General features: G+C 43.2%; 1 protein-coding gene across 1 annotated transcript in view; it reads left to right on the forward strand.

The window, feature by feature from the left end:
- The window catches only part of LOC126456880 (carbonic anhydrase-like), a 78,601-nt gene extending 53,918 nt beyond the window's left edge, over positions 1-24,683 (forward strand). Inside the window, exons 6-8 of the mRNA XM_050092701.1 lie at positions 5,215-5,320; positions 13,864-14,094; positions 23,157-24,683. Coding sequence (XP_049948658.1) covers positions 5,215-5,320; positions 13,864-14,094; positions 23,157-23,405 — 586 coding nt within the window. The 3' untranslated portion in view covers positions 23,406-24,683. The remainder of the gene's footprint in view (positions 1-5,214; positions 5,321-13,863; positions 14,095-23,156) is intronic.
- The last annotated feature ends 218 nt before the right edge of the window (positions 24,684-24,901 follow it).

A 24,901-nucleotide genomic window follows, 5' to 3' on the forward strand; every position in this document is an offset into this window, starting at 1 on the left:
CTACATTTCTGAAACTGCATTTATCTAATTAAATTATTTTTATTGCTTACAAATACTGCAACCTATTTTAATGTTTATAATTGACAAATCAAACATACGTTACTAACATAGTGTCCCAGTTTCGTTAGGACTATGGCTATGAAAAATAAAAATCATGGATTATGTTCACAAAATCACTGTATTTATTCGAAACAGTCTCCCCCTGAATCAGCACACAACTACAATCATTTTAAAAGCGTTTTCAAACAGACGTTGTAGTCCTTTATCGGAATAGCATTTAGTACCGCAGTAAAATTTTCATGAATGTCCTGAGTTGCGTCGCAATTGTGTCCTTTAATTGCCAACTTCAACTCGGGATCAACCAGGGGTCATCTGGGGTCAAAACTGACCAATACGGCGACCCAGGACTGTGATGATGCAGCACTGCTATCGATTTACTGGCCAAAAATTCGCTCACAGTCTTCGGTGTCGGGGCTGGGACGTTGCCATGGAGTAGCGACCTGGAAACTGCCTCTCGATTTTTGGGTCGAATTCGATGAATTCTCGTCTGCAGACGATAGAACACTTAAAATACTTGTTACCTCTTGCTCCACAGTCATTTTCCGAGAAGAGTCGATAAATATTGCTATATTCTTTGACGTCCTACACGGCTGTTGTTGAAAGCTCAAGGAAATTGACGCGACAGCTCGCCACGAAATAGTATTGCATTTTGGAATTTCACACAAGCACTTCTAGCCGCCCTTCGCCGGTCTGCTGTCGTCGACTTCTCTAACGTTAGATATTGATGTTGTTATCTACTGTATATGCCCGAATTTTAATTATATCTAAACATCAGATGGAGCAGCCACAATCGTCTTCACTGTAACGGCGACTAAACTTCGGGTTTTCATAATAATAATTAATGTTGACTTTTTGCGCAGTTGCTGCGTTACCGAAGACAAGATAATTGGCTCTGAGCACTATGGGACTTAACATCTATGGTCATCAGTCCCCTAGAACTTAGAACTACTTAAACCTAACTAACCTAAGGACAGCACACAACACCCAGCCATCACGAGGCAGAGAAAATCCCTGACCCCGCCGGGAATCGAACCCGGGAACCTGGGCGTGGGAAGCGAGAAAGCTACCGCACGACCACGAGATGCGGGCGACAAGATAATTAATAACGTCTTTGGATGTTAGTTATTATTTAAGCTTCCTATTTCCGACGTTACTACTTATCCGCACTGTTTCTGTCCAAATGGAAATGAAATGTTAAATAGCTTTTAAGTAAAAATTTACACTTCGTAATGTTTCATAATCTAACCTTCCGTCATCGAGAGATACAGTTTGCGGCTTGCCTTTGATTATCGTTGACTAATACGTACGCTACTGTGGAAATCACTTTAATTTTTTTATTAACAACATTTAATAAAAATTAAATGATCATGAATGAATGCGTTTTGTATATTGAGAAAAGGAGAGTTGATCCTACAATTACTCTCAACAATTACGGCAACTAAAATGTCCCTGATTTTTATCGTTTGTCACTCAAAGATGTTATAACAATGACTGTGGTCCATTACTATACTTCGATATAGTTACTCAAACTTCGTATGCTTTTACCTTCACAAAGCTAAGTGTCCAATTCCGTTCTTATATTCAATTTAGCGTCCCTTCATATAGTCCACAGATCCAATTATGTCCCAATATGTAATTGGGTTTAATACAGAGCACTGCTTTCTCCCGCGCACACAATTCCTCGGATATTCTTAGTCCTTGACCTTACCGCAAAGATCTTTGTAGACCTCAGTATAAGTTTCATCATAAGTCTGTCCCGTATAAATTAACTATAGTCACGTTTCTTGCAGTTTAACAGAAGTTCCCTGATCCCTTCCGTGGAATATCACACGGAAATACCAGCTATATCGCACGCCGCAGCTACCTAGACTTACTCAGAGCGCAGAAAACTAGAGAATTAACAATACCCGCGCATAGTTTATGTAGTAGAATTTGGAAACAAAAGTATCCAGGCTGAACTCTCTTTGATTTCCCTGAGGATCTACTTTGCTGCGGACGTTATTCTGATGTGAGATTATATATCGATAATTTAATTAAAAACTTTTTCACTGCTATTAATTATTACCGATATTATCGATCACCTATCCCCTATATGGGAATAAGCCTGACGTTATTCGTTCTCAATTAAAAGAGCAGTTACACAGTCCTAACGAAATGGGATACAATGTGTAGTTTCCCAAGAAGAATCGTACAATGCACTGATAAGCCTAAACAGTACGAACACTAGCTACATCGAGATTGAGACCTGACTCTTAGCACAGCAGGCAAGTGATGGTGTAAGAAAAATATAGAAGTGAACCAGAGACGTATCGGAAATCATTCTAGCGGCGATACAGTCCGAAAGCGGGGATATGCACTGACATCAGCGACTTTGACACAGGCGAGATTATAACGGCTCAGCGCCTGGGAAAGAACATGTCGGAAGGAGTGGAGGTGATCGGCTGTTGGCGTGCTGTTGTTGTGAGCATCTATGGAAAGTATCTGAAGAAAGATGATGATGATTGGTTCGTGGGGCACTCAACTACGCGGTTAACAGCGCCTCTACAAATTCCCAATCTTTACTCAGTCCAATCTCGCCGCTTTCATTAATGGTGATGAAATGATGAGGACAACACAAACACCGAGTCCATGGGCGGAGACAATTCCCATTCCGGGCGGGAATCGAACCCGGGACCCCGTGATCGAGAGGCAGCAACGCTGCGAAGGAAGATGAAGTCACTAGTGGACGTCAAGATGTTGGACATCCACTCCTTATCTAAGATCGTGGATATAGGAGGCACAAATATTTCGGAGCACATCGCTCAGCACATATTATATAGAACGTGAGGTTCCGTAGCAGACGATATCTGCATGTTTCCTTTGAGCTAAGGATATCATCGGTTACGACTGCAATGAGCAGGACCATCGAGACTGGATGGTGGATCAATGGAGACGTGTCATCTAACTCGACGAATCACGTTTATCGTTAGATCAGGGTGATAAAGGGCAGATGATTATGGCCCAGCACATGGGTCGAAGCTGTCGACTGTTACCCAGTGTTACTGAGCACATTTATGGAGTATGACTGAAGGACGTTAAACCACGATTAGGTGTCAACATGTTGGACGTCCCCGTCTCATTACAGAACATGCCTATTGGAAGCTTGTTCGCTCAGGGTGTGCACACGAAGAAAAAAACTTATCTGCGGAACAGAAGCCAGCGACAGGCGGCTTGAGCCTCCGCCAACAAGATTCCCTTTTTATCTACTGGCACAGCACAGTGACAGTGCCTGCGTGCAAACTGGAAGGCGCGAGAAATTATTTGCGAGAGTCGACGTCACGTCAGCGGTCGACGGCACGTAGCTCTGTCAAAATCGAGGCACGAGGCCTCGAACGATTGTACAGAAACTACATAATAAAAAAATATATTTTCGCTACATGTACCTTTACATGTCAGAGTAATGCTGAGTGCATATTGGTCATAGTTATTGTTATACTTCGCATTTAACTAACACAATGCGCAAAATACTAGAAGTTTTCAGTGAAAAATAGGGGTCTCTAAGATTCTGTGCTTGGTGGACATTAGATTATACGTTGCTGTTTATGAAATTTTTCTTTAAAGTGGGGAGGAGATCTACATGCATCTCTAAAGTCAATAAAAATGATTTTATGTAGTGCACTTGTGTGAGCTAATGATACAATGAGAATGGGATATTCATAACGTCTACTGTATCTCCTAAAAGGTTCGAGATACCAAAATCAGGCTTGTGAAATTATGGCATTGACCATATAGTTAATACACGAAATTTTCTTCTCTGTAGTGATACAGCAGTAGGTATAGTTTATGTTGTGGTTGGCAGGGGAGCCAACACCGTGTTTCTAGAGGAAGCCGAAAGGCACGCGTTTTAGCTCACGCAGGCTGGCGTGAGGTCTGGAACAGGACAAGGAAATTAGAATTTAGAAAAAACGGACGTAGCTGGTGGAATACTTAACTTTAATCCATTAATGGTGAACGTCGCTCTTGACGGTACATGATTCACAGTATCAATAGTAACTGGTAATGGCGCCTTGCTAGGTCGTAGCAAATGACGTAGCTGAAGGCTATGCTAACTATCGTCTCGGCAAATGAGAGCGTATTTTGTCAGTGAACCATCGCTAGCAAAGTCGGTTGTACAACTGGGGGGAGTGCTAGGAAGTCTCTCTAGACCTACCGTGTGGCGGCGCTCGGTCTGCAATCACTGATAGTGGCGACACGCGGGTCCGACGTATACTAACGGACCGCGGCCGATTTAAAGGCTAACACCTAACAAGTGTGGTGTCTGGCGGTGACACCACAGTTTCCTTTTCTTTTTTTTTTTCTACAATGCAGTACTATAATGTTTTAGGGTACATCGACATCTAGTGAAAAGAGAATCCCATGTCATGAAAATAAATATGAAAGTTCTTCACTTATGTTATTGCGAACTCACACAATCAGTTTTGCTGTGAGTTACTGACATCTCAGGTCGCCAGTTTTTTGCTTAATAAGACATTCTGTCTCAGGAATCCACCACAATAGCACAGCTGCACATTACGGTAGTAAGTAAGTTTCTGCTAATTATAATGTGTAACATTTAACAGCCGATTTTAAAAACGGAATAATGCAACGATTGTTCTGTCATGTCAGTGTTGGTCTCAAATAATCACATGTTTTGAGCAAGAACTGCTGTAACTGGAGTATAGCACCTAAGAAGACAGACACCTTGTCACTCCCAGCCAAGGTTACGAAATTAAAAGAAAAATGCAACTAGATGTGAAATCAAACTTTAAAACTCCAGCATTCCAACGCAAAATTCAACGCACCACATCTGGTGTGGAGCACAATTTCACAGTATTGTGTACATGTAATTACAGCGTTGGCAAATTGCCTTTCTTTGATGTACACAAATATCTTTTCTACGAAAAATATTCATTGGACGAAATTTTGTTAGACGTTTTTGTGCTACGTATATGCTGTCAGTGGTGTGCGATTGTTTGTGTGTGTGTGTGTGTGTGTGTGTGTGTGTGTGTGTGTGTGTGTGTAACCCTGAAGCTGTGCATAGATCCACGTCCACCTGTTCCATAATTTTTAACTTGTTGTGTTTGCGTGTGACAGTGAACGTAGATACAGCTGATCTGTAATTTCTAACTGTTTCAGGTATCCATTGGAAGGTCAGTGGGCACTGTACTCCGAGAACTACTCAAGCTACGAGGAAGCGTCCAAGCACCCAGGCGCGGTCTTGAGGATTTCCCAGCTGTACCCTGTGAGTATGGCTCCAACAGTTCACATTCCAAGCAGTACCAAGTCGGAATGGGAGACTGAAAAGTGGAAGGGATACACAGAAGGAGAGAAACTTTATGGCAAGTTATGGAAAGGGTGGACGATGTGATACTGCGAGAGGAATTTGACAGATCACTGAAAGATCTAAATCGAAACAACCCACAGAGAGTCGATAACAATCCCTTAGAACTATTAAGATCATTTGGAGAACCAACTATGGCATAGCTGTCCCTCCTGGCATGAAAATTAATTCCCATGAGACCAGTAAAATACCCACAGTCACCAAGAAGAATGTAAAATTCCCAGTACTAAAGTAGGCAGATTCTGACAAGTGTAATTCTCAGCAGATTATCAGATTAACAACTTATGGTTGCAAAATACTAACACGAATTAACTACGGAAGAATGTAACATATGCCAGAAGATCAGTTTGGGTTCTGAAGAAATGTAGTACGACATGAGGCAGTTATAACCCTGCGATTTATCCTAAGAGATGTGTTAAAATGGGAAACACAAATTTAAAGCACTTGTTTTATCCTGTTGCAGTTTATACTGCAACACCCAGCAGTTATTACGTCCCATACAAGATTTCTCTTTTGAAAATTAGGAAGCCTCACACCAGGGTGACATTTATTGAAGTATATGAAAACAAATACCTAAAATTTGTTACAAATTATGGCATGCACACACTTTATTCAACACCCAAACGTCGCTACGGATATTCGGATTGAGGTTATAACGTGTTCGATATGTTTGCCATCATTGGCGATGATGTGGCGCAGATGGGTTAGCGAAATTCTGCTGAAATGCCAGAACATCGATGCTGTCGATTGTCGATGACCTCCCGAATGGCTGTTTTCATCTCAGTAATGGTTTTGGGGTTATTTCTGTACACCTTGCCTTTAAAACAGCCCAGAAAAAGGAGTCGCATGTGTTCAGATCCGGAAAATATGCCGGCCAATCGAGGCCCATTCCAGTGGCCTCTTATATCCCAGAGCCAGAATTCGGTCCCCAAAGTGCTCCTCCATGACATCAAACACTCTTCTGCTTCAATGTGATCGAGCTCCGTCCTGCATGAACCACAAATTGTCGAAATCAGGGTCACTTTGGACAATGGGGATGAAATCATCTTACAAAACCTTTCACGTACCGTTCGGTAGCCACCGTGCCATCAAGGAATAACGCACTGATTGTGGTGTCACCGCCAGACACCACACTTGCTAGGTGGTAGCCTTTAAATCGGCCGCAGTCCGTTAGTATACGTCGGACCCGCGTGTCGCCACTATCAGTGATTGCAGACCGAGCGCTGCCACACGGCAGGTCTAGAGAGACTTCCTAGCACTCGCCCCAGTTGTACAACCGACTTTGCTAGCGACAAAATACGCCCTCATTTGCCGAGACGATAGTTAGCATAGCCTTCAGCTACGTCATTTGCTACGACCTAGCAAGGCGCCATTACCAGTTACTATTGAGATTATGAATAATGTACCGTCAAGAGCGACGTTCACCATTTATGGATTAAAGTTAAGTATTCCACCAGCTACGTCCGTTTTTCTAAAGTCTAATTTCCTTGTCCTGTTCCAGACCTCACGCCAGCCTGCGTGGGCTAAAACGCGTGCCTTTCGGCTTCCTCTAGTACCCAGTGTTGGCTCTCCTGCCAACCCACAACACTGATTATCACGTGACTGGATACTGCACACCACACAGTTACACGTTGAGAGTGCAGAGACTTCCCGATCGCGAAATTGGTATTCTCAAACCCCCAAATGCGCCAATTCTGCTTATTTGCGAACCCATCCAAATGAAAATTGCTGACATCAACAATGCGCATGCGCATGCGCATACTAATTCCCATTACCCCAAATGGCCAACCGTGCAGTTTGGACTTCCAAACGGAAACCGTTCAGAAGTTATGACGATTTTATGTCATATAGTTCAGTAATTCTCACCCTCTTAATTAGTACCTGGTGGTTATAAATAAAGTGCAACTACTCACTGAGATCAAGTATGAGCTTTAATTAGAGCGAATCTTGGTAGATGTTCTAATGCGTTGATACGACACTGATTTACACAGTAAAATATTAGTTCCAATTTTGGCCAACGAGTGCTTATCTAGCGTTGTGAATGCAAGAAAGGATGTTTCCACATGTAATGGATTAGGAACTGGGCGTGCTCAGAAAAGGTAAAATAAATGAGAAAGGCATAATGTTGATTCTGTTATGAACGGCTGGTTACAGAGATTGTTCATTATGAGCACCGGAGACGTTGACGAGATTGTGCATCTGTGAAACTGATCAACAGTTGCTTGCAGCAGTTTAGGTAGAATATAGGCAACGTGTTCCTACATACTGACCTATAGATAACGTAGACACCGAAAGTGTCGCTGGTAAAAGCGTTCGTTTACATGTTCAAATGGCCCTGAGCACTATAGGACTTAACATTTGAGGTCATCAGTACCCTAGAACTTAGAACTTCTTTAACCTAACTAATCTAAGGACAGCACATACATCCATGCCCGAGGCAGGATCTGAACCGGCGACCGTAGCGATTGCGCGGTTCCAGACTGAAGCGCCTAGAACCGCTCGGCCACACCAGCCGGCCGTTTACATGTCCCCAGAGCCAAATGTCACGATGATTCAGATCAAGTCATATACACTGAAGAGCCAAAGAAATTGGTACACCTGCCTAATATCGTGTAGGTCCCCAGCGAGCACTAGGAGGCGATGCAACACGAAGTAACATGGACTGGAATAATGTCTGAAGTAGTACTGGAGGTAACAGACATCATGAATCCTACAGTGCTCTCCATAAATCCGTAAGAGTGCGCGGGGGCGGAGAAATCTTCTGAACAGCACGTTGCAAGGCATCACAGATATTTAATAATATTTTCACAATGCGGGGCGACAGTCATAGTGTAATTCTGCCAAGTCAGTACCACCATTAGACTGTTGTTTATTTACAATGCTACATTTACATTTACACAATCATGATTTCGGCTTCAAAGTGTCATTATCAAATGTTTTCTGAAAGCAGGTTAGATAATAACAGTAAAGTACATAACACGTGATATAGCCATAAAACAATCCATATTTGTAATGCTTCCTTACAAGTATTGTAAATTACCTGGGATGGCATACTGTCGTATTAAAATACGCTATTAGAAACATTGTCTAAGAGTCGATATTTCTGGCATAGCCTACTGCTTTGTTCCATTACTGTGTGCACAATCTTGACTGAATGACAGTTGGCTAAGTGTCAAATTGTCTTGGTCAAAAAAAATTCCTGTTACAAGCACGCAACCTTTCTTAGTCTTTGGAGTCAGTGTCCGGTAGGATAGGAAAGGTTAGGAGCAATTTATTTTCTTTGGTAGTTGTTACATCTTTGCAGTACCTGTTTATCTTAGTATACGATGAAGTTGCCTGCTCATAAACATAAACACTAACAAATCTCTCGATGATATTCACTGCATCATAAATATAGAAGTCCAGCTAGTCATTGACGGTGTTTAAAGTACATTTTAGTGGGTAAATATACAGATTTATACGTGAAATTAACATATAGCCAATTCTAAGTTGTGTAATTTTGCCTCAATTCAGAATTAATAAAATACACGGCAATTACTTATTCTACTCACTCATTAATTAGCCAATGAAGTTTGAAGCGATATTTATGATGTACGTATCATCAGGCATGTAAATCCTGTTGTATGTGTTGGAACATTACTTAGGAATACGTGCAAATAATACAGGTATATGAAACAGGTCATGTACATAAAAGCATTTAAGCAAATAAAAGTATAAAAAGATTTCATGTTAAACAGCACATTTAAATTTAACGTAATATAAAAGTAGGGATATCCATCCGCATTACAAATATGGATTGTTATACGGTTATATCACTTGTTATGTATTTCACTGTTATTGTCTAACCTGCTTTCAGAAAACACTTGATAATGGCACTTTGAAGCCGAAATCATGATTGTGTAGGTGTAAATGTAACCCTGTAAATAAACATCAGTCTAATGGCGGTACTTACTTTAAAGAAACATCACAGATATCCTCAATAATTTCCATGTCTGGTGTGTTTGGTGGCCAGTGGAAATATTTAAACTTAAAAGAGTGTTCCTAGAGCGACTCTGTAGCAATTCTGGACGTGTAGGGTGTCGCATAATCCTGCTGGAATTGCCAAGTTAGTCGGAATGCACAATGGACATGAATGGATGCAGGTGATAGGACAGGATGCTTATGTACGTGTCACCTGTCAGAGTCTTATCTAGAGTCCCATATCATTCCAACTGCACACGCCCCACATCATTACGGAGCCTCCACCAGCTTCAACAATCTCCTGCTGACATACAGAGTCCATGGATTCATGAGGTTGTCTCCATACCTGAACACACCCATCCGCTCGCTATAATTTGAAACGAAGCGTCCAACCAGGCAACATATTTCCAGTCATCAACAGTCCAATGTCGGCGTTGACGGGTCCAGGCGAGACGTAAAGCTTTGTGTCGGGCTATCTTCAAGTGTACATGAGTCGGCCTTCTGCTCCGGACGCCCATATAAATGATGTTTCATTGAATGTTAGCACGCTGACACTTGTTGATGTTCCAGCACTGAAATCTGCAGCAGTTTGCGGAAGGTTTGCGCTTCTGTCACGTTGAACGATTCTCTTCAGTCGACATTGGTTCCGTTCTTGCAGGATATGTTTCCAGCCGCAGCGATGTCGGAGATCTGATGTTTTAGCTGATTCCTGATACTCACGGTACACTCGTGAAATGATCGTACGGGAAAATCCCCACTTATCGCTACCTCGGAGTTGCTGTGTCCCATCGCTCGAGGGGCTACTATAACACCACTTTAAAATTCATTTAAATTTTGATAACCCGCCATTGTAGCAGCAGTAACCGATCTAACAAGTGTACCAGAGACTTGTTGCCTTATATAGGCGTTGCCGACCGCAGCGCCGTATTCTGCCTATTTGCATACCTTTGCATTTGAATACGGATGGCTATACCAGTTTCTTTGGCGCTTCAGTGTATAAAGTGGTTATACTAGGTCGTGGTGAGCCACACCACACCATAGTGTCACAAAACACTTAATCAGATCGTGGAGCAGCTGCGTTCTCGAAGATCTCGAGGAGAACTTACCTTCCGTGTTCTGAAAGTCACTTATTAATGCAAAGAGCGGCTTACCTCTGAGTGTTAGTTACTACAAATATTCATAGTTTTGACTGTAATTTTCAGCAACTGATGACTGACAAATTTATCCCGAAAAAAGAAAAAAAGGAAAAAGGGAACAAGTATTCAGTTTAGTTACTTCCAGATAATGCATTTTTGCAAGGCCTTATCGTTGTACACATCTATTACACTACGGAACTATTATTTAATTTAAGTGAATTTATGAATGGTATGAATTTGGAATAAAGGTATAACATTTTATTAACCTTGCAGTTGTTATTGTGCCTCAGAAATACAGACGTTTTACGCAGACCGCACTGATTAGTTGTGGATGACACACGTACTGCCTGCTGCCACAGCCAAATGAAGAACAGTTGTGCAACATACATTTGAAAATCATGTAAGAAGCAGAATCTGTTTGGCGAATGAAAACACGACTTACTAAACCCGATCGCGAAATACTTGCAGTTCGGGAACAGAATGGGAATGTCGCACTGAATCGCATTCGCGAGAGCCACTCTGCCGCAAATTCAGCAATTGAGCTGGACAAATCTTCAGAAACCGAGTTGGCTCGCCCCGCATTCGGTTAAGCAAAAGTGTTACCTTTTATCCAGAATAGTTACATTAGTGGAGATTTATTTCATAAAATACCTGACACATACAAACTATTGCTGCTTGCACATACATGTAGCTCTGTCTCTCTCTCTCTCTCTCTCTCTCTCTCTCTCTTCCTCAGCACGTATAAATGCAACCAGTTTCAGTAGCACACGATTTCACACCATAACGTCATAAAGCTGTTCTCTCCTGCAGGTACGAAGAGAGTAGGACGAAGCGATAGCTTTGTTCTCCTTAGAAACTTGCGAAGCATGCCCGCCGTCTGTCCGCCTTCATACCCTCTTGGCTTAGACAGCAGAGATATTAGTGGAGCAGTAGTTGATCAGTGGGCTCAGAGTTAAGGGCCCAAAGCACAGACGTACTAAAAGTAACTACACAACTCACTGGCGCTAGTGTAGCTTTACCATATCGAAGGCGCCATTTGCAGGGCGATGCACTTGACGTCCATAACGACTCTGGGAGCCTACTGTTAGGAAAAAGTGTGAAAATGAAGTCGCTAGCTCAAGTCATGTTGGACATCGCAATCATTGAGGTACAAATAATTCGAAGGAAAATACGATAAAATTGTGGAAAGGCAGGTAGGTAAAATTATGACATACAAAAATGAATTAAAGACTGAAAAATAATCTCAAAAGATAGACGTGTTGTGAGTGCCACGAAATATGAAACAAGAACCGAAACTGCAAAACTTAATGAATGATACAATAGTCTCACTGTCTGAGACTTCGGAAGTTCCATGCAGCAATCCTGAATCGGTAATTTGATGCATTTTCGCCCCTACTTGTAAGAATGAGCCCTACATTCTTCAGTATATATTAACTGCTTCCCGTCTTTCGATGGAGATATAATACAGAAAACTGGCAAATTTCATTCATTTAAGACAGACTCAGCGGGGATTGTTAAGTAAACAGCCTTTCATTTTGTTCAGTGCTTTTCCTTTCGTTTTCTCTCATACCCTTTAAATAATACCCCATTATTCATATTCGTCCCTGCAAATGGCAGTCTTCAGTTCGGGAACAGTTTCCTCGTTTCTCCGCTATGGTGTGCTGGCGGCTTAAGTAAAGGTTGCTAGCAGATAATCGATACGAAATAAACTGACTTATGAAAGCTGGCAAATATATAAACATATCACGCAACTTTCCCTACATTTAGAAACAGCTTTTGGATAGATAAAATACAGACAAAATAGGATGATTTATTTAAGAGAAAGAGCTTGACAAACTGAGCAAGTCAATAACGTGTTGGCCAACTTCTGGTCCTAATGCGAGCAATTATTCCGCTTGGCACTGATTGACGGAGTTGCTCGATGTCCTCCTGAGAAATATTGGGCCAAATTCTGCACAGTTAGCTAGTTGGATTGTAAAAATCCTGAGCTGATTGGAGGGCCCTGCCCATTATGCTCCAAACCCTCTCAATTGGAAAGAGATCCGGCTACCTTGCTGGCCAACGTACAGTTCGGTAAGCACAAAGACAAGTAGCAGAAATACTCGCCGTGTGCGGGCGGGTGCCGCATTGCTGAAATGTAAGACCAGGGCAATAAAACGGGCTGTGTGAGATAGTCGAATTACCGCTGTGATGTAAGTGTGCCGCGGCTTACAACCAGAATTGGAATGGGACCCCAGACCATTACCTCTGGTGGTCGGGCCGGATGGTGGGTGACGTCACATTGGTATCCCGCCACTGTCCAGGTCGTCCAAGATATGGCTTCGCTGGTCAGCGGTGCTCAATTCGGAGTGAGACTCATGACCGAAGACACTTATGCTCCGGTCAATGAGATTACAGGTCTGGAGACTCCCTGGACTGCCGTAGGATACCATTGTGATTGTCACCCGCCATATGGTCCGACAACCAGGAAGGTTGGTCTGGGGCGCTTCTTCTTTTCATAGCAGGACCCCTCTGTTTGTCATCAGCGGCACCCTTACAGCACAGAGGTTCGTCGACAAAATATTCTAAGCCTCGTTTTGTTGCCATTCATGGCAAGCTACCCTGGGCTTACATTTCAGCGAGGTAACACTCCCCCCCCCTCCCTCCCCAACCCCCGCCCAACCCCCCCCCCCCCTCCCTGAACACCGGGAGCGTTCTACTGCTTGTGTTTGTGCTTCCAAACTTTGGCTAACAAAGTCGCCGTATCTCTCCCCAGTTCAGAACGTCTGTAGCGTTATGGGTAGGGACGTCTAGCCATCTCGGGGTTTTGACGATCTAACACGCCAATTGAACTGAATTTGGTTCCTCAGGAGGAATCCAACCACTCTGTCAAGCAATCCAAAGCCGAATAATTACTTTCATATGAGTCCGAGGTGGCCTAAAGCGTTATCGACTTGCTCAGTTTGTGGAGCTCTTTCTCTTGAATGAATCGTCGAATTTTTCTGAAACTGTAATCATTTGTTTGTCTTTACAGCTACAACACATTCACCGAATTTGATCCCATTCGGATAATTCCTTCGTGGTACGGTCCTTTTTTTCTTTTTCATAGAACGTATACGCATTTTTAGTAACTGCGAAGACGGATTCGAAATACCTAAAGTAGTAACACAGCAATTACGGACACCATGACCGCATTAATGAAGAATATTGTGCTTTATTCTTGTGCCATTTTGTTACAGGGACAGGAAAACGAAAATCAGTATCTCCAGAGATTTGTGTGCGTAACTTATGTATCACGTTGTTACACGAGCAAGAACAGGAAAATCAGTATTCCCTGTACATATTGCATTGTGTGCTACGTTGTTGCAGCTACAAGATGGAGACAACCCGTCGCTGGCTCCGATCGTGCGAGCCCTGCCCCAAGTTGTGAATCCTGGACACACCACAGAGCCGGAAGAGGAACTCACCTACGACGAGATCTTCTCCGGCTACCCCGTCGACGACTACTACTATTACAACGGCAGCTTCACCACTCCGCCCTGCACGGAGACCGTCATGTGGTTCGTCTTTCCCCCTCTGAATGGCGTCTCCGAATCGCAGGTAACACTGTCATTCAGCGCTCTAGCATTACTGATTCAAATGAGACCTGTTTGGTTTTTGTTGCTGCTCCGCTTATTGTGCCAGTAACCAGCGAAGCGAGAAGCGCCAATTAATACGGATGAACAGACAACAGAGATCTGAACGCTCGTTTTGAGGGTCCTTCCGATTGCGACTCCATCCCAAAAACTGCACCTCTGGCTCGGCACGCACAAAACCAGGAGACATCTTAAAGAGAGACTCTACCCAATATAACTTTCCTTCTACTTTGGCAATTTGAGCCGCTGTTTAAAATCGTGTATATCATATAAAGATGTAGCAATTCCCAAGCTTAGAAGTCCAGGCTTCACTGGTTTTTTAGTTCCCAATTTTTAATGTGACTTTTAATGGTTTGTTTGAAAGTCAAATTTTTGTGTTCTGTCTTCAATTTTTACATTTTAGTTTCTTTAGGTATATTCACCACACATTATTCAGCAATTCTATGCATTCATCTTACGAGAAAAAATTCAGCATTTTTCCTAAATTTCAAACTTAAATTTTGTTTAATTATCAGTACGTAAATGTGATAATGAAATTGACAAACTACACTGTGGCTAATACTAATGCATAGAAGCATACAAATTCCTCAAGACCACTTCCTACAAAAATATCGTTGAGATTGGTTAATATTTATGCTTAAAAAGTTAGCACTTGAACGTAGAAAAACAAACTTATGGGACAATGAATTCTAAATTTTAGTAGAACATGAATGCTAGTAGAAGACACACGTTGTTGTTGTTGTGGTCTTCAGTCCTGAGACTGATTTGATGCAGCTCTCCATGCTCCCCTATCCTGTGCAAGCTTCTTCATCTCCCAGTACCTACTGCAGCCTACATCCTTCTGAATCTGCATAGTGTATTCATCTCTTTGTCTCCCTCTAGGATTTTTACCCTCCACGCTGTCCTCCAATACTAAATTGGTGATCCCTCGATGTCTCGGAACATGTCCTACCAACCGATCCCTTCTTCTAGTCAAGTTGTGCCACAAGCTCCTCTTCTCCCCAATTCTATTCAATACCTCCTCATTAGTAATGTGATCTACCCATCTAATCTTCAGCATTCTTCTGTAGCACCACATTTCGAAAGCTTCTATTCTCTTCTTGTCCAAACTATTTATCGTCCAGCCCGCATCTCGTGGTCGTGCGGTAGCGTTCTCGCTTCCCACGCCCGGGTTCCCGGGTTCGATTCCCGGCGGGGTCAGGGATTTTCTCTACCTCGTGATGGCTGGGTGTTGTGTGCTGTCCTTAGGTTAGTTAGGTTTAAGTAGTTCTAAGTTCTAGGGGACTTATGACCACAGCAGTTGAGTCCCATAGTGCTCAGAGCCATTTGAACCATTTTTTTTATTTATCGTCCACGTTTCACTTCCATACAAGGCTACACTCCATACAAATACTTTCAGAAACGACTTCCTGACATTTAAATCGGTACTCGATGTTAACAAATTTTTCTTCTTCAGAAACGCTTTCCTTGCCATTGCCAGTCTACATTTTATATCCTCTCTACTTCGACCATCGTCAGTTATTTTGCTCCCCAAATAGCAAAACTCCTTTACTACTTGAAGTGTCTCATTTCGTAATCTAATTCCCTCAGCATCACCCGACTTAATTCGACTACATTCCATTACCCTCGTTTTGCTTTTGTTGATGTTCATCTTATACCCTGCTTTGAAGACACTTCATACCCATTACAATTCACCAGCACCACACGTTTTCCCTTCCTGCTCACGTGAGGCTTCTTCTTGTTGTAATTCCAAGACCAAGGTAGACTTTTTCTTGTATCCTTTCTTCTACATGCAGCATATTGAGGACTGCTTGTTCAATCGATCTTTAGATAAAGAGATCTTCTTCAGGGAAGTGATAAAGTGCATATTGAACTGCGAAACAGTTTTAAGACCCAAGATGACACTGTACAAACTTGCATTTCGATTTTGTGTCTTGCCAGCAGTGCATCTTGCCAATAGTGCATCAGACGCAAGTCTCTGATAGACAGGTACTGTCTTGGCCACTTTGGTAGCTGCCATTGTGGCATGGCCCTTTCGCGCAGTTCATATTTCAAATATTTCTTAGACGTCCATGCAATTCCCAATTTTGGGATGTAAGAGTAAACACTCCAATGAAGTGAAATAGCCATTAAAATTGCTTTGAAAAAAACTGAAGTTTCAGTGTGGAGTCTTCATTTAAGCGATGGGCCCATGTTGTTGACATCGAGTTTTCCACAAACAGTGTTGCATCAGGCCCGCTGTAGATACAAGGTTGCTAACTTCCACTTGTGCTACCTCATAACCCAGCAGTTTCCAGGCTTGTCAACAGTATTCAAACAGGTAATCACCACTCCAGCAAGGGAGAAATAACAACGTTCAGCCCCGCTCACACCAAACGCCGTGAAAGCGACAATCGTTGATGTTGTTTACATCAAAAGTGTCATGGAACCTTCCATCGCGGGGACAGTGTAGGGAGACAAGCACGCTTCAGATAGTTCCGGGATGGTCTCGGAAATGTGTCATGTGGGACTGGTCGCTGTCCCCAGCTCAGAAGAAGGTGGATAAGGAGATCCTGGCCCATAAAACACCATTTTTTATACTATGGTGTAGTACTGTATTGGGGCCGAATAGGTCTCTTCAAAAAAGTCATACAATCGGTGAAATATGACTTTGTTACTCAAATTGATCACTTGACGCTATTCGAATTTATTTCCATCATCTGATATCCAATTACACAGAATGTCGCAGGATACGACAGGCTTTGGTGGTCTCTATATGGAACTTAAGATGACCGACATGAGCACCGTGTCACCTTTTATTACAATTACATCTAGTAATTCTTGTATCCTGTGACCCTCTGTGCACTAGGATATGTGATGATGGAAATAAATTCGAAACGTGTCAAGTGTGCTATTTGAGTGATAAAGTCATTTATCAATAGCTGTATGACTTCTTTTAAGCTCCAATGCATTGTTGTTGTTGTGGTCTTGAGTCCAAAGACTGGCGTGATGCAGCTCTCCATGCTACTCTATCCTGTGCAGGCGTCTTCGTCTCCGAGTAATTACTGCAACCTGCGTCCTTCTGAATCTGCTTACTGTATTCATCTCCTGGTCTCCCTTTACGATTTTCATTGCCCACGCTTCCGTCAGTACTAAATTGGTGACCCTTGATGCCTCAGAATGTGTACTACCAATCGATACCTTCTTCTACTCAGGCTGTACCACAAATTTCTCATCTCCCCAATTTTGTTCAGTACCTCCTCATCATACGAATGCATTGTTTCGTGGCGATATTTACTGATAAAATTTCTCGGGCTTCTAGCGGAATTCTCCTCACCATTGACAATGGCCGAGGAGAAATTGGCCGAAAGCTCGTGTATTTTAAACCACTGGACGCGGCTGGAAGCCCGAGAAAATTTTATCCCCTCCTCATTAGTTACATGATCTACCCATTTAGTCTTCAGTATTCTTCTGCAGTACCACATCTCAAAAGCTTCTATTCCCTTATTGTCACACTTAAATCTATAGTCGATGTTAACAAACCTCTCTTGCTCAGGAACGCCTTTCTTGCCATTGCCATCTACTTTTTACAGGCTCTCTACTTCGACCATCATGAGTTATTTTGCTTCCCAAATAGCAAAACTCATTTCCTAATCTAATTCTCTCAGCATCACCCCGTTTAATGCGACTACATTCCATTATCCTCGTTTTGCTTTTGTTGATGTTCATCTTATATCCTCCTTTCAAGACACTGCCCAATCCGTATATCTGCTCTTCCGATGCACGAAATTTCGTGTTCCAACTGTATATATATTGCTGACAGCTCCAGATGAATGGTGGGGGGAGGGGAGGGGAAAGAAGAGGGAAGAGGGGCCAGAAAGAAGAAGGTTTTAAGAGTGGCATGCGAAGAACACAGTTGTCAGATTTAATCTGAAAATGTCACAGAACAGCAGTCTATTGGAACAAATTTACATCTCTGGTAGTCTGACAGATAATGTTACATATACATCTAGTTACGCTGGTACCCTATTATCCTCTGTGCACTTGAATATCTGTTGTTGTGAATGGAAATAGACTTTTTCTTAGACTATTTAGCGTCATCTCTTTTTGAATTTTTCTTTTATTCATCCTCAATGTCATCATAAGAGTTAGGATTCTACTCAAGAGTTGTTCTGCCAATGGTACGCCTATAAAATAATTATCTATAGTAACATTTCCGGCTGCACCAGTAATATTGCTTCGAAGGTTCTTCACTGTGGTAAGGCCTAAATATTGCAGAGGTGACTCGTCTGGTTGTCCTCCTTCATATACAGTCCCATCTGTGGTACAACTTTCCACCCTCATTTGACATATTATATTGTACAAATCCACAACAGCTCGTAAATGGAACTAGTTGTCTTCCGACTGTAAAATTAATTTTGAGTCTCATTTCTTTCCTGCACTGTCCCATAAATATTTCCCATTCATACAATACAGCAGCAAGCTTATCGGTTTGTAACTTAGCATCTCCTGTACCTACGAAAACTAATGAATCCTCTTATTGCCTCTAACCGACTCATGGACATGGTAGCCCTATATGACGAATTGCAAAACTTTCTCAAAAAAGTTCCCTGATTGTAAAATGTCAGGCCTTAACCTTTTCGACTACGACACAAAATTTCCCAGAAGGATTACACTTCTTCTCTAGTTAAGTCATACCAGTTTATCATTTTGGTACACACACTATTCTTGCCTCTAGTTTGTGCAGCTCACAATTTCATCCACAGTGCCTAAAGGATCCTAAATATCTTTGAGTGTGTGAGCGACTATACCCTTCGCTGGTCCTGGTATAAATTTCACTAGATTGCGTGCAGACATTTTATGTTGCACTAGAGGGCTTTTACTCCATTTGGAACAACAAGTATGTTGATAGTTTCACCGATTATTTGTCTAAAGGCACTATTATGTTCATCGCCATCTCCATCACCTCCACCACCACCACTATTTTGCTCTTCATCTAAAGAGTTGCATGCCGCTGCCTTACTTCACGGATTTCATCCGAAGCAGTACTTACATCTGGAAGGAAATCGTCATCCTTAGCTCTCCGCCGAATAACAACTGATTTGAGATTTGGGCTTCCAAAACATATGCTGTCTTCTCTCCTGCTTGGTTTTTTAGATGTAAATTCAGGCATTCTATCTGAATAAGAATAATATGAATAAATAATGCCTCTTCCCCTATGGACTGTAGGAATATAACTGCTGTTGATGTTATTATTTCGTGTTTCAAATGAGTGAGTATCGAATGTCAATCACATTTCTACACTGCTTCACACACTGGAAACTACCTAGCTCAATATTTTGCTCTCTTACACAACAGAGTAGTAAACTGTCTGACAGTTAATTAAGCTGCAAGTTATAACAATGTTTTTTCTGCAGTCACAAAAATGAGTATGTGTTCCAATAAAATATTCTCTGAATTCCAACGAAATGTAATTGATTAGAGCCCAATCTGATTTAACGACACCACAACGTGAACCAGTGGGTCCATCGGACACAGGTTATGTAAAAGTGTTGTTATATGTGAGCTCAGAAAATACACTGAGGTGACAAAGGTCATGGCATACCAGCCAATATAGCGTCAGCTCTCCTTTGGCACAGCCCAGGCCGCATCTCGGCGTGGCATGGACTCAACAAGTCCCCATCATAAATATAGCCATTCTGTCTCTACAGGGTGGAGAAACATTGCGTCGTGAAATTTTAACCCTGGGTAGCGGATGCCAGTAGGAATCAAAATTAGGTCTACAACGCACAATTTTTAAACTACGGAAACTTGGCATCACGCGCCCTGATTAGCCGCGGGATTGTCCTGTTGCCCGATGCTCTGGACAACGCATGGCCGCAAATGCTCTGCCTGCCGGAGTCACGATGTATCCAAGGAGGACCGCACGCTCAATGGTAGCGCTCCAGCCTTCCACTCTAGGGGCCTGGGAGCGAATCTGCCCGGGTCCCGACACATCCATTGTAGTTTCATGATAAGACGTGCCGGGAACAAACCCGTCAACTCCTCTTATACCAATTTGGTCCGCCCTGAAAAGGGCGTTTTTTGAAGCTAGAACATTGTTTACTTAAAGCAGGTGCTCGAACTGGCGACCCTCTGACGCGACACAAGCTTGGTAACGTCAAACGGTGTTTTGGCGAACTCTTCCAGAGATTCCTGGCATTGAACTGATGTGATTGACGCATGTTGAATGCGATCCATCAATTCCTCTTCGTTCCTTGGTGGTTCACGTCCGGGTGGGTGGACTAGAACCTTGAAGAATCGCCACAGGAAAAAGTCTGGTGGCGTGAGGTCAGTGATCGTTCTACGAGCTCCTCTGCCAACTAGCCGGTCGTCTAAGAGTTAATATCACCGCACAACACTACTGTTACGTGCGGGAGCACCATCATGCTGCAACCACGTGCGTAGCCATATGTCCAGGGGAACATCTTCCAGCAGGCCAGGTAGAGTTTCTTGCAAAAAGTGAAGGTAATTTGCCCCGATAAGTCGAGGAGGTAGACGGACCGCTCCAATCAGATGGTCACACACAACGCCTGCCCAAATGATAAACGAAAATCGTTCCTGGTGTCCGTGAACGTATGTGACGTGATGTTTTCATCTTGCCGAGTAATGAACGTTTCGAGTGTGGTGAAGACCATGTCGATGGAAGGTGCACTCGTCGGTAAACATCACAACGGCGGGGAAGTCGGATCTCGCGCAACACGTAGCAGAAACCACCGGCAAAATGTTAGCCTGTGTTCATAGTCCACCACAAGATTTAGGCCTTGGGCAGGGTGGAAATCGAATAGATGTTACCCGTCGTCCTTGAAAACCTCCCAGACTAACCGATGAGCTCTTGAATACTTGTCGTAGGTGCTTCCTCGTAGTGCTCGAGGTCTCTTCAAATGTAGCATGCCGTCGTGTTCGAGGTCTTCCAGCATCACCATGACATCCCGCTAACGAGCCTGTTTCGCCAAGTCGCCGGTGAATTGCAGTAAGCGTTTGCGGGTGTGGGTGGCGTCTTGCTGGGTACCGCTCCTCATACAACCGTCGAGCTTCAAGCGCATTACCGTCGGCTAGTCCATGAACAAAAACCATATCTCGTTGTTCTTCAAACGAATATACTGTTCCGCCAGGCTTACTGTATGACTAAATCGCAGGTGACGTATTTGCGCTCCGAAACGAAGCTTATGGGTGAATGCCTCTGGCTTGAGGTTGGGACAAACAGGAAGACTTATTCGACACGTGTGCGTATCACGTGGCGGCAGTGACAGAGCGAGGGACGTTTGTATATGGGAACCGACAACAATAGCGCTGCCCCTCAACCGGCAAACGGCAATAGGGTGATCCCATGGAAAATCGGAACGCGTGGTGCCAAGTTTCCTTAGTTTAAAAATGGTCCGTTGTCGACCTACGCGACATTAGTAACTCTGGTTCGTACTGACATCAACTATCCAGGGTTAAAATTTCGTGACACAATTTTTCTCCATCCTGTATACTCGTCCGTAAATAAAAATGCGTTTCTGGTGTAGGATTTTGTGCATGAACTGACCTCTCCATTATGTCCCATAAATTTCCGATGGGATTCATATCGGGCTATCTAGGTGGGCAAATCATTCAATCGAACTGTCCAGAATGTTCTTCAAACCAATCCCAAACAATTGTGGCCCATGGCTTGGCCATTCTCAACCAAAAATTACATATTTTCTTGGGAACATAAAGTCCATGGATGGCTGAAAATGAGGTGGCCTAACATGACCAGAACCCAGTCCATTTCATGTAAACACAGCCCATACCATTATGGAGTCACAACCAGCTTGCACAGTGCCTTGTTGACAACTAGGGTCCATGACTCCGTGAGATGTGCGCCCCATTCGAACTTTACCATCAACTCTTAACAACTTATGCCGGGACTCATTTTATCAGGCCAGGGTCCATCTGATATGGTCACGGTCCCAGGAGAGCCGCTGCAGACGACGTCGTACTGTTAGCAAAGACACACGCCATGGCGTCTGCTGCCACAGCCAATTAACACCAAATTTCGTAGCACTGTCCTAGCGAATAGGTACGTAGTACGTCCCTCAATGGTTTCTGTAGTTATTTCACGTAGTGTTCCTGGTCTGTAAGCACTGAAAATCCGATACAAATGCCGCTGTTCTTGATCGTTAAATGAAAGCCTTCCGCTACTGCGTTGTCGGCGATGAGAGGTAATGCCTGAAACATGGTATTCCCGGGATGCTCTTGACACTGTGTATACAGAAGTATTAGAATCCTTAAAAATTCCCGAAGTGGACTGTCCCATGCGTCTAGCACCAACTATCATTCCGCGTTGAAAGTCTGTCAGTTCCCATCGTGCGGCCATAATCACGCCGTAAACCTTTTCACATGGATCACCTGAGTACAAATGACTCTTCAAATGGCTCTGAGCACTATGGGGCTTAACATCTGAGGTCATCAGTCCTCTAGAACTTAGAACTACTTAAACCTAACTAACCTAAGGACATCACACACATCCATACCCGAGGCAGGATTCGAACCTGTGACCGTAGCAGTCTCGCGGTTCCGGACTGAAGCGCCTAGAACCGCTCGTGACAAATGACTGATCCGCTAGTGCATTGCTCTTTTATACCTTGTGTACGTGACTCTACCGTCATCTGTATATGTGCATACCGCTATTCCACGCCTTCTGTCACATAAGTGTAAAAGTAACACTTGAAAGTATAAAACTAATTTCTAATAGTGTCTCTGATGTGTCGCTGAATGTTGGATGAGAGCATACCTGATGGAGTAGGGGCTCAGATTTATGTCTTTCGTACAGCAGTTGAAAGTTAAAGCTGTCTCTGCGTCCAATGGACCAAGGGTATAAAAACTAGGGTAAATCATGCATTCTTCGAACTAGACGCATAATACGTAAAATTTCGTTATGTACTGCCTTCCATGGTGTTACAAACTCAAGATCCAGCAGTGTAATCCGGACAGTTCGTGCTTAATATTGAGTGTGGTGATAACCGGTGTCTTACGTGTCCACAGCTGGAGGTGTTCCGGACTCTCCAGTCGACAAACGGCCCCTTGGTGAACAACTTCCGCTCCACGCAGCCGCTCAACGGCCGCAAGGTGATCAGGAGCAACAAAGGTTCCACGTGCCTCGGAGAGTGTGAGACGTGTGGCAGGCCAGCGCGGCGTCGCGCCGGCACGCGTCACCACGCAACAAAGTCTGGTCGCCATAGCAAGCACGGCGCCTCCAAGCATCACGGCGCAACCCGTCGCCGACAGCACTAGTCGCCCGCCTTCGGTGCCTGCTGCACACAGCTTCTCCAGAATCCTCAGCAATACCAACAGGACCGTACTCACTAGACGCCTATACCTACACTTAGAATATTATCCTGCATCTACAGGCAAACTTAAATGAAGTTCCACAAAATATTTCACTACAAGTACAAAATCGAATCTACTGAAAACAATTAACTCCAAGGAAACGGAGTACGAAATACGTAGAGGTACGTTTTCATTCAGCGACACAGCCTCGCGAACAGTTTAGAGAGGCAAATTTCGTGCAGCATTAACGTCGTCCCCACTGTGCTACGAGAGCCTGCTTCTCGGCCATACAAACCCCATTCGGCCGATGTGTCCGTATCAGAATGCCTTGCTTCTCTCGTTTCGCATAGTACCAACGCCATTACTTGTTGCGAGCGAGACAGACACCTCGGGGAAACCCTCCATGTCATCCAAGACCATAAAACCGACTCGCATATGTTGGACAGCTAAGAAAGACCAGAACACAACCGGGCAAGAAGGGACGAGGCGAGGATGGAATTATGATTCTTCAGCATCCAGTGTTACGTCTTTTGTTCTTTCCATTTTGGGCGCTTAAGCACTTATGCCATTTGCACTGTACCAACACTGAAATCTAAAATTAAAAAATAAATAAGTAAAACGATTGCTGAATCTGTGAGGGCGCATGGGGATGCAACTTCTGAGATTACAAAAGACCACGTTGAAATGGCTGTGTCGCCCAAATGGACATTTCACCGTTTGTGTGCCTGTTTCGCATATCGTTTCGACCTCCGTAAATGAAAACGGTTAAACAGCTGTCTCACGAAATAGCCTCGCACGTTTATTTCGCGAGCAGTTTCGTATAGTGTAAAGGTACCTTAAGACATTCGGAAATATAGATTGTATAAATCTGAGGAGCACACAAGGCAATTAATTTTTTATTTTTCTGTCGACCAGATTCGACAGCACTAACAGGAGCTGTTATCACGTAACTAGATGTTCTCCTTTTTTACGCTAAACTAGAATACAGTTACCGCTGCCAAAACAAAAATATTTGTCATTGGTTCACTCATAAAGACCTGCTGCAGAAGGACCAGTTGTGGATGCTTAATTATTTTGGAGCTTTGTGAAGCGTCACATTTATTGCAGCTGCCTGTGGCAATGTATTAGAATGCTCATTTTTGTAATTTCCACGGAATATTTGGTGAAACGTTTTGATGACTTCTGTACCACACTCCCTTCGTATATCTGCACGTGTACAATAAAGAACTTCCACATTCAAAAGCTGTTATGTTTCACAAAACTTACCTCAATCCTTTACCTTCTCTGACGCTTTCTCAACTATTATCACTACTTCGCATGTGAGACTCAGTGGAAAATTTTTGACAAATAATTTATCAACAGCATAAAATTACAAGTAACTTAATGGCGGAAGCAGGCTAAATGATACAGATTTATGAGCCTCAGAAATGTGCTAAGAACAAGCTGTAACGAAGTTTATT

Source organism: Schistocerca serialis, chromosome 2, assembly GCF_023864345.2.
Source record: "Schistocerca serialis cubense isolate TAMUIC-IGC-003099 chromosome 2, iqSchSeri2.2, whole genome shotgun sequence".
Lineage (NCBI taxonomy): Eukaryota > Metazoa > Arthropoda > Insecta > Orthoptera > Acrididae > Schistocerca > Schistocerca serialis.